General features: G+C 54.3%; 1 protein-coding gene across 1 annotated transcript in view; it reads right to left on the reverse strand.

The window, feature by feature from the left end:
- Positions 1–583: 583 nt before the first annotated feature.
- The window catches only part of LHX4 (LIM homeobox 4), a 41719-nt gene continuing 27703 nt past the window's right edge, over positions 584–14599 (reverse strand). Inside the window, exons 3-6 of the mRNA XM_030303128.1 lie at positions 8284–8486; positions 3666–3820; positions 3151–3322; positions 584–978 (exon numbers count right to left, since the gene is read on the reverse strand). Coding sequence (XP_030158988.1) covers positions 584–978; positions 3151–3322; positions 3666–3820; positions 8284–8486 — 925 coding nt within the window. The remainder of the gene's footprint in view (positions 979–3150; positions 3323–3665; positions 3821–8283; positions 8487–14599) is intronic.

Consider the following 14599-nt stretch of genomic DNA (forward strand, 5'->3'; position numbering starts at 1 on the left):
AAAAAGAAGAAGAAGAAGAAGGGGACATGTATTCAATATCAAACGGTGGCCATCAAAGTTTTCACTGACCTTTAATAAGTGACTTTTTATTTTCAAAATTAGAGTTCAATAGGGTGGTCCAGAAATCACTTTTATTATACTCAAGGGCCGTGATGCCTCTGCCTCAGGAATCTCAGTTCTGGTGAGAGCAGTGGTTCGGGAAACATCTCACGAGACACACCAGTCGGAGCAGAGTTCCCAAAGGCCAAGGTGGCCTGACAGTCACCTCGTGCTCCCAAGCACTGAGCAGCCAAAGCCTGTAAGCAGGGCAGGGGGCAGGGGAGGAAGCCACCAAGCAGCACCCTAGCGCTCTAGGCTGTGCGCCCCTGTGCCGTGTTCTGAGAGGAGGCAGTGTTCCCACCACTTCCCCAGGATAACAGTGCCCTAGTGTGGTCTCTCGACCGCCTAGGGATCAGCGGAGGACTTCCATTGAAAATAATGGAAATTCACATTGGTGCACTTTTGATCCTTAAAAGGCAAGTCTCTTTCGATCCTTGAAGATATTCTCTCAAGCCAGGACGGGTAAGGTGGGGAGGAGAGATGTTTAAAAAGGAGGATGATCCATTTCATCGAGCCAAGAGGCTGGGCTAGTTGGAAAGTCGGGGTAGCCTACACTGCTTCCTGTGGAGATGTCAGAGGTGGGTCCCCCAGCCATGGCTCTCAGCGTCTGGCTTACTCCCTGCCCTGCGTGCGCAATGACGCCCAAATTACTGTCCACCGTGTAATCCAGCCCATTGAGCAAAGGAGCGTGGGATGGCAGGGACGATATGGAGGATGGAGACTGGGGGATTCCATAGGGGCTCCCATCCCTCAAGTCCTGATAGGATTGTCCTGTCCCGTCCATGGAGAAGCTCCCATTCATTAACTGTCCGCCTGTAACGTCCCCCACGTTGCCATAAATCCTATTGGTGTGGCCAAGTTCTGAGAGAATTTGATCCTCTGTGGACAAAAGAACGGAGATTTATTGTCAGCCGCCAGGACTCCAGTGGTCCCTGTTCTTCACAACCTAGGAATACACATGACCAAGAAAGAAGCCCAAGGACGGCAGCTGCCTCGCTGCCGTGCATGAGTCAGACACCAACGTGTCACCCACAGACTGACCCGCATCAGGGGGGAAAATAAGAAACACCTGCAGAGACTAAATGCAGATCCCAGAAGACTGGACAAATGTTTGGGGAGTTTGTTGGTCCCATGGTGCTCATGTACTAAGATGGCTACAGCAAAGAATAGGAATGCCTGAGGTTTGTGGGTCATATGTTATCAACCTTACCAATGGAAACTACGTGCTGACAGGATTTAATATGAAAGCTTTCAAGCTGAGAAAAGGGTTGGTTTGGTTGGTTGGGAAAGAAGCAGGCCCATGTGGTAAGGATAGCTGAGGACCACTCTTAGGCATGTGTACGAAAATCCATCTCTGTTCCACCTGGAAAAGAGGTTCAACGGCAAAGGACTTGGTTTCTCTATCGAATAAGCTCTTCACTGGGGACAAAGTGTTGACGTGAGGAAGGCAAATGGTCCTTCTTGTTTTTTGATGAATTTCATTAAGGGTTTCTAATGGAATCTGTGCTACCTAGAAGAATTCACGTCTCCAACAGAGGCGAGCACTTTTAGTCTTAAGAAATGAAGAGTTCTATAATTACCCAAAGAGACCCCTGACCTGTCAACCTGGGGACCCAGCTGCACCCAACAGAAAAGAGCTACAAAGCAAGACTTAACAATCCTGCCTGCTCCAGACGTTGATTTTGCAGCTCAGATGAGATTAAATGGCTTTCCTAACCCCACCAACAGGACTGGAGGGTGAGCATAGGCCCTTGAGCCCTTCCCAGGGCCCCACAGGGCAGGCCTCTAGAGTGAGCCACAGTCCTTTCGGGGCATCGCGCCCTGGTAGGCAGCTTGTTCTGTCCTCTGCCCCCCAACCTCCTCTTCTGTTCCCACCCCAGGCCTGTGCACCAATTCCCATCAAGCCTCCCCAGACTGGACTTCAACACGCATTCCTTCTGAGGGCCTGCCCTAGGCCTGCCCCCTGCTCCAACCTGAAAATGCGAAGGGGCGAGGAGAACTCATGCCCTTTAAAAGGAAGCAGAGAGACGAAGGCTCAGCTCCACTGGAAAACAGCCATTACTTGGCCTTTTGCCCATACCTGTCATCCGATACGGCAGGGCCCTCTGTGGGGGCCACAGGCTCGCTGTGGGGACAGTCATGTCTCCGACTATAAAACTGTGCTGAGCTTCCCCCAGACACATGCACGGTCAGCTGTGTTCACTGAACCCCACAACACCACTGTGAGGTGGGCAAGGACGCAGTTCATCCCCATTTACAGAGGGGGAAACTGAGGCTCAAGAAAAGTGAATCGGCTTGAGAGAGCCACAATCAGCAACCAGACTTCCGACCCCCAGCTCCCTACTCTTTCTATCCACCCACGACAGAAGACCTTCCACAGCTGAGGACTCAGTACATGAGAACAGTTACGGCTTTTTGCAAACAACCTCCGGATCCGAAACATGCAGGAATTTGCAATTTTGCTGATGCACAAATCTGAATGTAGCGCATGCTGCGAAGCTTATGTGCAGGGGACAGGATGAAGTGAGCAGTGGGGGAAGGGATTTCAGAAGCGAGGCCTGCCCCCTTCTCACAGGCACTCACAGTATTGACTTCCCAGGGCGTGGGGCCTATAGAGCATGTCCTCCCCAACCACCACCAGGAAAGGAGAGAGGGGTCACTCTAGGGGATCCCGGGAGGGAGGCCCGTGCCCCTGCAGAGGAGGGAAATGCAGGGCTGAGACACAGCAGTCTGTTTACGGCTTCCCCCGGGCTGGTGAGAGAGAGCCCCAGTCAGCAGGAAAGGAGGGGAGGCCTTGGGGCCCACGGGCCTAGGGAACCCGGCTTCCACATTTCAGCAGCAGAGCTCTCTTGTTCCCTACTCCTTGTCCCACTGACGCGGCCTCCCCATCCCCACCACCGCCCCCCTCCTTTGCTGCGAGTCGCAGGGAAGAGCCTATGTGCTGGAGGCAGCCGTCAAGGCCTCAAGAAAGATCCCTCCTGAGCATCAGGAATTACTGTTTCCCAGGGGCCTTTCCTAAGGCCTCGGCCTCGCCCCTCCAGCCCTGCTCACCTCGGAAGCTCAGCTCACTGTCACTAACCCCACAGTCCTCGGCAGAACTCTCCTTCTCCTGCTTGCTGCCTCCCCGGCTCCTCTTGACGCTCTTATAGAACTGCCCCCAGCGATGCCGCCCCGCGTCCTTCTTCAGGCGCTTCTCCTTGGCCCTTCTGTTCTGAAACCAAACCTGCCGCACAAGCAGAAGGGACACACTCGGGGGGTGTCCGCCACAAACCCAGAGCCCCCAGGGTCCCCAAGACAGGCAGCTGGAGCCAGGCCCTGAAGCCTCCGTGGAGTTCAGGGCCAGGAGGGTGATGTGTCCACGACTCCCTCTGCCTGGGCCTCAGGACTCTGTCCCTGTTTCCACAAGCTTCCCAGGGTCACGGCCCGAAGCCCAGCAACCCGGGCGCACCCTGAGCCTCGCCCCTGTAGCGTGTAGAGGGCACAGGACACCGGGGCCCTGTCCCAGGCCCAGCAGGAGGGCGCAGGCCTGGGGCCCCGAGAAAGCAGAGGAGGCCAGGGCGTCTCACCTGTACGACCCTCATGTCCAGGCCGGTCTCCGAGGACAGCTGCTCCCTCACGTGCCGGGCAGGCTTGGGGGAGTTCTTGTAGGCGTTCTTTAACGTCTCCAGCTGCTTGGCTGTGATGGTGGTCCGGGGCCGCTTCGCTCCGGCCTCAGAGTCATCTGCGGTGAAGACCACTCCTTACAGGGCTCTGCCTGCCCGAAGCGGCTGGGGCTCGTCCCCCTTCCTCCTCTCCTCAAGCAGCCCTGCCCGCCGTGGGCAGAGCCGCGGGCCAGAACGGTGAACGACAGAGTGGCACGGTCCCCACCCCCACGGAGCCCTCTCCTCACCACGGGCCCTCCCGACTCACAGGAACATGAGGACAACAGTCCCTCCCTCAGCTCCCCACCCTTCTCAGTCCCCCGGGGCTCCCACCAGACCCAAGGTGTGCAATTCCATGCGCTTCCCTGTCCTGGCAAACACTCTGATTGGACGTCCCTGTGGATCGGTAGCTGGGCTGTGAAGGCGAATGAGCCAGGGTGGGTGAAGTGCGTTCTGGGACGCCCCAGATGCCCCTGCCCCTCCTGCCCGCAGGCCCCTTCCCGGTGGCCTCCCTGGGCTCAGCGGGGGTGACCTCTAAGCGGTGTTCATCAATTATGGGTCAGAACGCGTGAGCGGGTTGTAATGTCAACCGAGAACCTTTTGAGGAAGTAGGACGGATGGGATGAGACGGGACAGATGAGGGCAAGCATCGCTTCCGGGACTTGCTTAGTGCTCACTGTTTGAATAGGTGTGGTGAGCTGAAAGGTAAAATGAGTTCCTTACTCTGGGTCACAGCCAAAATTTTTAGAAAACCACCGGTCTAAAGAGTGCTCAGGACAACATACTTGCGGATCAGCCTTCAGTGGATTCTGAGAAGAATACTGTCAGAGGCTGGTTTGTTCAGTCAGGCACAGAGGCACCCGGGTGCAGTCAGCAGCACACAGCCAAGTGCAGACGGCTCATCTCCTCTCCCGGCACTAGACTTACACCCATCCTCTCTGCATGGCATCCCCGAGTCAGCAAAGAGTAGGTCAGCCACCGTGTCCCTGGCTCTCTGGGTTTTCTGTGCTTCCTCCCCTGTGTGTCCTATAAGATGTCTCTACTACATTCCCACCCTGTTTCTCTCTTCCTTCTTTCCCATTCAAGAAAACCCTCTCTTAGGAACAACAATAAGCCAATGTTTGCTAAGCACTTACTATGTGCCTAGTGTGATCTGAGAACTGTGTGCATTCAGTGCTCACGACAGTTCTGAAAAGGTTTTCTTGCAGCCCAAAGACTTGGGCTCAACCTTCTTGTTGAGTTGAGTGAGTGATGTGGGCGAGTTACCTCCCCACTCTGAAGCCTGGGGCAATGCCGTCTGCCCTAAGTTGGGCAGCGTGTTGTACATCCCGAGTCCACACTGCAGTCATGCACACAGCAGAGGGAGGACGAAGTCCCTTGTCCTCTCTTCTCCTTGGGCTGTTTTCTCCTCTAGCAGAGCTATTATCGTCCGCAACCCCCTGCCACCCCATCCCTCCCTTGAAGCCCTGGATCCAAAGAGAAAGGCTTTTAGAGCCATCGTGGGAGAAACTGAGGAAAGCCTCCAAAACTCTCTATTATAAGAGAGTTGTTATAAGGAATCAATCCCTTCTGCCCATATTTACAGAGATAACAGCATGCCAGCGTTTGATGCCAGTATGAAATAGTGCACTTTAAAAATACCTGCATAGGCTTTAGATATAAAATTTGAAATCATAAAACCATCAGAAAATTTTAATTCATCAAGAATTGCCTAATTTTTAAATAAGCTGGCCTCGTGATTTAGAAATTGTTGTCACCATGGCTAGATGGCAGTGCCACTGGGATATACCCGTCATCCTGGGCTGGTGGTGCACTGGGATATACCCGTCATCCTGGGCCGGTGGCCCCTCTGTTCAGAACTGCTGTCTACGTCCATAGGACTTCCTTCTTGCGATTATGGGAACTATTATGCTGTTATTTTAACATTCACTGTTATTATAATTTAAAATCTTTTTTATATCCTATAACAATGTCATCCAAGTATTCATTAAGTAGTGGTGGCAGTGCTCATGCTGAAAAATGTACCCAAAAATCAATAACTTTGGTACGGAAGTTAAATGTGATAAAACGCTATGAGGAAGGCCAAGCGAGACCATGATATCCTAGGCTGTTAATTTAGGAGAGAGCATTCTGCAAGGTATTAGAGATAGTGCTGAGAAAATAAAAAGTAGCATTAAGGCAAAGATACACTTCACCGGTTATGGATTTATGTGCTTCCAGAATACATCCCCCCCTCCTACTTTTTACATTAATTCCTATGGGAAAATTAGTCTTAAAATATGTTAGTTTTGAATTATGCAGGGTCTCCTAGCACTTGTCCCCGGCATAAAATGCAACCTCATTATATTGAAAATGCAAATATCCAGGGAGATGTAACAAATGAACAAAATCATTCACACTAAGGTACAAATAGCTGATATTAGGTCCTTTGTGTAGCACCAGGAAGGGAACTATAAGCCTGAAAGAGGGTTTAGATTAGCAAGGAAGAATTAAAACATAAAAAAAAAAAAAAAAGCCAAATATCCCAAAGCAGATAAAGGTCCCCTGCTGCACTAAGGATCACTCAGATTTCACAGGATGGGCTGGGCCCTGCCCACCAACAGCCAGAGGCAGGAGGAACACATCAGGAATGCTGTGTAACCTTCTGCTACTTGAAAACCTACAGCAGATCTCACCTCCCTGCTTGTTCGTCTTCCTCGCTGGTCTCACCCTCCTTCAGCATCCCGTTCCACAAGCCTCATCCTATTTAACCCTCAGGAAACAGCTCCATGTGGCAGGTGCTGTTCCCCGTCTCCTACTGACCCTACTGAGCTGAGAAGACAAGACTCAACCAGTTACACGACTGGCCAGGGGACCCCCACGTTAGTGACTGAGCAGCAATGCCCACCAGCCTCTGATGCCAAATCCAGAGTCCTCCAGAGGTCTGCTATGGCACAAATGATCCTTGATGAAAAGTGTGCACCTGACTGTCATTCTTGCCTCCCCAGCTAAGTCTCCCCCTCCTCTGGAACCATCCCCAGCAGCGGTGGATGCCAGGCCGTGGATGCTCAGGGTCTAAACAAGGCCTCTGATGAGGAGAAGCAGCCTCCCGCCTGGAGGGAGCTCATGCAATTCTTAGTGTCTCTGGGGAAGGGCATCAGAGGTCCAAAGGCAGCTGGGATCTCTGAATCCATCTGCCTTGATGGTTTATCCCCGACAAGATGCCCTAATCTTCTATGACATCAGAATCGATTCCAAAGCTCTAGGAGAAGAGAGAGGACGCCCCTGACTCCGGCACCCCTGCGGTGCCTTCCTGCCCGCCGCCCACCAAAGCTGGCTGCCTCACCAAAAGGGCCTCTGTACCTCTGCCTCCTCACCACCACAAAACCCTCACTTGAAACCGTGGTTACTGGGCAGAAAAATCAGTTTCTCCATGTATGGATCAGATCTATATAACACACGTGCCAGGAAAGATCTAGAAGGAGATGCATGAAATTTGTTGTTGCTTTGCTTTTTGTTTTTTGGGTTTTTGTTTTCATCAAGCCCAGAGCTGTCCAGAGCTGCTTTCTGCAGTCACACCCTGAGTTGATAAAGATTCTAGTCAAAGGCAAATGGCCTTGATGTTTTGTGAATTTTGTGCATCTGAGATCCCCCAGGCTGCGTTTGGCCAAATGCCAGATCTGGAGCCAGGGCAAAGGGCACACACCACCTGGGGGCCCAGCTGTGAGTGAGGAGCCTGAGGTGGGGCTACAGGAGACAGGGAGTCAGGCTTGGCCTTTCTGGGGGTTCAGAGCTGTCCAGGCCCAGAGCAGCCGCTGCCTTCGCTGACCACGTGAGGGCAGGTTTTCCAGGTGTGGCGACCACGTGCTGGGTGGGGCCTGACATCAGCCTCAGCCTTGCAGGGGTCTCTGCCGAAGACCCTGGACGATGGCCCTGAGGGGGCTGGGGGAAGGGGAGGTGGACGGGAAGTTATATGGCAGATTGGAGCCTCCCAAGGCGCAGACTCGCCGAGCGCTTGATCCTGCATCAGGGACTTCGGGAGACGCAAGGAAGGGGGAGACCCTGCCCTCAACAAGCCTGAGGTCTGACAGGGGAAACAAGACAGTTGACTGAAATAGAAGCTGACTTGGGCCAACACTAGTGCTCTCACTCAGTGAGGCCTTGGAGGCGTGGGAGTGCGGAGGAACACGTGAACCCCAATACCCGAGGCAGATGAGCAACCCCAGTGTCCACTGGGAGACAGCGCCCCCTCCCAGGCCCACCCCAGGCAAGGAGCCACCGACACGAAAAGCACGAGGCCCCTGGCTGTTCTTAAGCCCACCAAGCAGTGGAGGGGACAGCACGCTCTCGCTGACCGGAACCCGATCGGTGAAGCCAGCGGGTGCAAAAGGGTGCAAAAGGAGAATGAACCGTCCTGCAGAGATCTGGGGATGCTTCTCCGAGGAGGCAGGGCGCCAGCGAGCAGGGCTCCTCCAAGGGATTGGCCGCCAGGACCGGGGAGGAGCGGGCAGCGGGCGGCCCCGGGGCAGAGGTCGGGGCGGGGCAGGGGTGGGGGGAAGCTCACCGTTCTGCTTGGCTGTCTCGTAGTCCTCCTTGCACACCAGCCGCCCGTCCTCCATGAGGTAGAACTCGTCCCCCGTGGCCAGCTGCCGGTTGCAGATGATGCAGGCGAAGCAGTGCAGGTGGTAGACGAAGTCCTGCGCCTTGCGCACCACCTGGGTCGGGGGGATGCCCTGCTGGCAGGCCGTGCATTTTGTGCCGAAGCGCCTGTCAAGGCAGCAGGAAGGGACTGGAGCTCAGTGTGTGTGTTTGGGGGGGGGTGTCTGGCTGCCCCCCACTTCCTATCATATCAGCCCCTCTCCTGCCCACCGCTGTGCGGTGTCCATGGGCGTCAAAGCCTGGGCCACCCGGTGCTTACCATCCGGTCCCCTCTGTCTCTGGCTAGCCTCATGGCTCTGTGCCCCGGGCTCTTTCCCCACAAAATGAAGAGGCCGGATCAGAGCCAGTCTCCCGTGCCTCTTCCGGGCTGACAAGCCAGGGGCTCCCGCATGCCCGGTTAATAGCCCTCTGGGTCCCCTCTGAGCAGGCTGTTTCACCCTCCACATCCTGGTCTTTGACTGTATGGTGAGGCCTAGAGGACCAGCGCCACGGGGCCACTGTGTGTGTCCACGGGCTGGTGTGCAAAAAGCATCCAGCTAGCACCTCTTTATGCTCCCGCAAGAGGAGCCAGGAGACAGCACGTGCCAGCGTCCGTGCTGGAGTTCTGGAGAAACTTGACTTTGGCAGCAGGAGCAGCGATCTCCCGAAGGCTTCTCTGTCCTGCCTCTCCCCTCTGTCTGGCACACGCCAAAGCTCTCCATGCCAACCGCCATCCCCTACCCATGTACAGCCCCTGAAATGCGCCGGTCTGAGGTGGTCCCAGGAATCTGCATGTTCACACCCCTATGCCGTTCAGGACAAGGAGTCTACAGACCTCTGTTTGCACAGTGCTGCTGTGGCCCTCTCCCTGGTCTACACCTTTCTGGACCAGCACTGAGGCGAGAGGAAGGCGCCTGTCGCCACCCTGGGCCAAGGGCGGGAGGGCAGGAGAAGCAGACACATTGAAAATATCGTCCAGTGGGGTCATTTAAGCCTCCTTCCCACGCTGCCCACAGACATGGAGCCTCGCCGGTGATCATGGAGGCCAGAGGGGAATCTGGGGCCAGTGTAGACATGGGTGATGAAGGGGGTGCTCCACTACAGGTGAGTCTTCCCTCCTTCAGGAGGGAGGCGGGAGGGGTTGGAGAGGCAGGGGCAGAGTTTAAAACAGCAATCAACCTAATTATTCATGACATTTCACACAGCAGAACTTTATCTTCTTCAGGATGAAAGACTTCGCCTAATGGATCTGGGGAAGGTTTGATTTTAATGGTCCTTTTAACTAATGCTTATAGGCAGCCTGATTTCCCCTGAAAGGACAGTACATATTTCATCCACATTAATACCAAATAAATTAATTATGGTCATGGCTATCATGATGAATCCCAGATTAATGCAGAATGATGGGTCTCTTATGCAGTAATGATACCTGCTGGGGGGCTGCAGGGGCCTGGAGCAGGCGTGGCCAGCTGCGGCTTCAGAAGCTCCCCTCCCGGGAACAGTGTCACAGAGAGAGAAGTGGGGGGGTCTCTAAGTCTAGAAGTGTGGCCCAGGGGACTGCTTTTCTGAGATGAGGTCTGAGAAGGGTGTTGGGGTGTGAGGGGCTGGGGCATCTGGCTTGGAAGGACCCCAGACCCCTGAACTCCTGGAAAGTCTCTTGGTGTGGCGAGGAGGAGGTGGAGGGGGGCCTGCGGGTGGCTCAGGAGCAGACCTCCAGAGCAGAGGTTCTTAGCCCGAGGCTCAGGACGGGCTCTGCAAACCACCCCGGAGTCATTCAGATTTGTGCATCATGAGGGGTTTCATCAGATTCTCAAAGGGGCACAGGATCCAGGAAAGGAGAGTTAACATTTGTTGAATGAATAAATCAGCAAATAGAGACCCATGCTTTTAGAGGATGTACACGGAGATGCTAAATCTGAGGATGGAGAACAAAGTATACTGTCGCGTCTAGAAAGTTCTACACCTCCCAGAACACCTGCGAAACCAGGCTTCTTCAACGACTGCTGTCTAACCAGGTCATTTGTGTTAAAGGGGCAGGTAGGCAGGCACCCGGTTGTATCCTGTGTGAGTACGTGCTTGTGTGCGTGTGCGTGTGTGTGTGTGTGTGTGTGTGTTGGAGGGACAACGTGCGTGTGCGTGTGCTTGTGTGTGTGTGTGTATATGTGTTACTAGAGTGTGTTTTCAAAATGCCTGCAGTTTGTGTATCTTGTCCCGGCCAATTCACACTCCCTGGAAGCCCTCCCACATAAAACACTAAGAGTCCAGTGTCCAAATCCTTTGCTGCTGATGCTGGAGCCACAGCAGCTCCAGAGAGTTCTCCAGACACCAAGTCTGATCTTGATGAGGCGAGGAGCGCTAAGGGGAGGCTCCAGAACACAGTGAAGACCCCCAGTGGCAGTGCCCTGGGAGAGGACCACATCTCTCTCACCACTAAGAAGCAGACCGTGGCTTTCAGTAACCAGAGCCCCAGAGACATGAAAGATAACGGGGGTATAAATTTAATCTACATACCGACAGTGATTCATGCATAAGGGTGGCAAGTGCACAAGAAAAATGAAAAATAAATGGACTTTCCCACCAGCGTTTTTTAGCAATTGAAGCAATTTTCCTGATTGTGGGATTTATACCGATGGTAAGTGGAAGTTGCTCCTTATTACCTTCCTCCCCTGGAGCACAGCCAGCAGGATCCTTGATGAGGGGACTCTGGGCACCCCCTTAACCTGCAGGGCTCCCAGAGCGCCAAGGGGCACCCCCGCCACCTGCTGGTCAGAGCCCGTGGCCCCAGAAAAAGGTGCTGCCTTGTTGGAGAGGGAGGGTAGTGAGGACACTGTCCCCGAGCTCCCAGAGCTTAGACCAGCCGGGGTCACAGAGGAGACAGCCGTGCCTGGATAAACTGGATGACTCCTTCCGTGACAGGCAATAACGAGACGGCCATAGTTTAAATCCCCTGGTCCAAAATAAGGTAAAACTGTGAGCTTGGCTGCTGAGACAGGCAATGTCTAACCAACCTGACCACATTTGAAGGACACTGGAGTGGGGGGGGAGCTGGATGCCAGCCAAGGAAGAGGCTTCCTTTTTTCTTTTCTTTTTTTTTAATGTTTTACTTATTTTTGAGAGAGAGAGAGACACAGTGTGAGCCAGGGAGGGGCAGAGAGAGAGGGAGACACAGAATCCAAAGCAGGCTCCAGGCTCTGAGCTGTCAGCACAGAGCCTGATGCGGGGCTCGAACCCGCGAACCATGAGATCACGACCTGAGCTGAAGTCAGACGCTTAAGCGACTGAGCCACCCAGGTGCCCCAAGAAAAGGCTTCTGAGAGATTTCCCAGGCAGTACCCCCTTCCTCCTGTCCCCAAGCACCTCCTATGTGCAGGGCCCTGCCTTCTTGCTGCAACCTGCCGTGCCCTGCTCACCAGAAGGACCATCTCTCTGGCCAGGCCTCCAGGGACACCCGGTCTCCCCAGGGAAAGCAGCTACAGGTGATCCAAATGACAAAGAAAATGCGAGGAAGGACTTACTAATGGCCCAAGTTCCTTTCCTACTCAGACCAACATCACTGGAAATTCTCTTATCCCTGCCCAGCTTGTAGTAGACAGGCAACAAAGACCCACTGAACGAGCAAAGGAATAAACACATGAACTCCTTAAAAAGTGTGTTTGGGGGCAACTGGGTGGCTCAGTAGATTAAGCGACTGACTCTTGGTTTCACCTCAGGCCACGATCTCAAGGTTCGTGAGTTTGAGCCCTGCATCAGGTTCCATGCTGGCAGTGTGGAGCCTGCTTGGGATTCTCTCTTTCTCTCTCTCTCTCTCTGCCCCTCCCCTGCTCGTATTCTCTCTCTCTCTCAAATAAATTAACTTAAACAAAAAAAGTAAAACAAAACAACAAAAACAAAAAAACAAAAGTGTGTCTGAACCATCGGGGAAGGACACAGAACACAAGAACTCCTGTCAAAAGCTTTTCCGAGAAAGGACTCAAACCCGGGTTGCAGTGAGGCTGCAGTGGACGAAAATACAACTTTGCATCCCGCTTTGTGCCATCATCATGCGCATTCGACAGATGTCATCTGCGTGTCCAACGTAGAGGCAGGTATTACGATACCTGCTGACAGATGAGAAACTGAGGCTCAGATGGTGAGGTGCCGGCCGCGGCTCACAAAGGCAACGAGAGAGAGAATCGGGCTTGAACTCGGGCTTCTGAGAGCTCTGCTGGCACATGGCAGGCATCACAGCAAACCTCCACTGGGAAGCCAGCCGTGCTGTCCCTACCCCAGAAGGGAACTTGGGGAGAGGAGCTCTGAGCTGCTCTGAGCCCCAGAGTATGCGGCCCCCAGACCTGCAATGCAGGGGCTGCTCTGGGACCCTTCACCCCCGGGGTGACCCCCAACACAGCGACTGACCCTGCCTGCACCTTCCACACTTCTGCCCCCTCCGAGGGCAGGCCTCAGGGGCCTAGGCCACTGGCTAAGGAAATGCACCAGATGTCAGCCAACAGGGGCCAGGCCCGTGTCCTCAGTCTCACCCTTGGGTCCAGTGCTCAGCCTGAGCTCCCATCTGCCCATTTACTTGTCCACCCCTGCTGCTGTCGACAAGCCTGGTCGGGGGGGGGGGGGGGACTATCCTGAGGGTGTCTGGATCCTGCAGAAAGTGGGCAACAGGCAGGCCCTGCACACCTTCTAGAAACTGGTGCATGTAAATCCTATACCTTGAATGTTCTGGCACATTCTGATTTTAAGTTCTGTCCTATGATCCCAGGTTCCCTACGCTGGACACTGAAATGCTACTAACGAAAGCAGTTCCCAAGTACTAAGCCCCTACCGTGCACCCCTGTGTGTGCACACCTGTGCTTAATCCACAGACCGCTCCCTGCTACCTCATGGCGGTCATCCCAGCACCTCCCCCTCACCTCCTCCACCCCCGCAGCCCCCCCCGCCGTGAATTTGGTCCTGTCCTTCCTGCCATAATGCTTGGTGACTTCGATATCCACGCAACAGTCCTTCCTGCCCCTGCTCCCTCAATTCTCTGACCTCTTCCTCTGAAGGTCATGGCCACTACCCTTCCTCAGCCACTCATCCCCTAGTCCACTCAGACCTTCTGTTGGCAGGAACTGCGGTGCCTCCAGCGGTACTTTCCAGCCATCACGCCGTCTTCTGGACCTTCTAGTTCCCTCCCCAAGGCACCAAGCCCCACAGCTCTGCTGACGCAGGGTCCAGCTAGTGCTCCCACTGTGCTGTGCACGGGTCCTCGCTCCCCTCCTGGCCCGGCTTCCTCCTCACCCAGCAAGGCCTCTGCTTACTAACCCCTCCCTTGCACACAGCCTCAACTCACCACCCCGCTCGCCACCCTCTGCCTTCTCCACCAGACAGGGAGTAGACACAGCACCTCACCGATGAGGCTCAGTTCAAATCTGTGACCCGTGTCTCAACAGGGCCCGGGAGCCACAGGGAGGTATACTCCCTAGTGCATTCACTCTCCTGTGCTCCCAAACACCTCCTCTCTCCAGCTCCCCGCCCCCAACCCCTCAGCCAGTGGCTTCCCATTTCCCAGGGAAAAGGGGCACTCAGCTGTCCTGTCCGGCCACCCATTTGTCCTGCCTTCCCTCTGCTTCCTACCCCAGAACCACCTGTGCCCCTGTTCAAGGCCAGCTGCCCACTTAGGCACGGAGTCCCTTTCTTCCTGCCTAATAAGATCATTCCTCCAGCAACTGTTCCTTTTGCCCCCACGTGATTAATTTCCCCTCTCAACTAGATCCTACCCAGCAGGCTATTATTTCTGCCACTTCAAAAACCCTCTCTTGGCCCCGCATCTCCCTCCATCTACCACCCAACTTCTCTACTCCCTGTAGAGCAAAATTCCCCAAAAGAAGGGTCTACATGCAAGGTCTCTAATGTCCCTGTTCCCACTCTTCTGTCTTTTTTTTTTTTAGCTTATTTATCTATCTTGAGAGAGACAATGTAAGCAGGGGAGCAGGGAGAGAGAATCCCAGACAGGCTCCAGCGGTGGAGACCCACCGGGGGCTCAAACCCATGAATCGCGAGACCATGACCTGAGCTGAAACCCAGAGCCAGAAGCTTAACCAACTAAGCCACCCAGGCACCACCTCCCCCGCCCCACCACTCTTTTCTTGAATCCACTCTGATGGTTAGTTAATTTTATGTGTCAACTTGACTGGGCCATGGGGTGCCCAGATATTTGGTCAAACATTATTCTGAGTGTGTCTTTGAGGGTGTTTGGGGATGAGATTAAC

This window comes from Lynx canadensis, chromosome F1 (genome assembly GCF_007474595.2).
Source record: "Lynx canadensis isolate LIC74 chromosome F1, mLynCan4.pri.v2, whole genome shotgun sequence".
NCBI lineage: Eukaryota > Metazoa > Chordata > Mammalia > Carnivora > Felidae > Lynx > Lynx canadensis.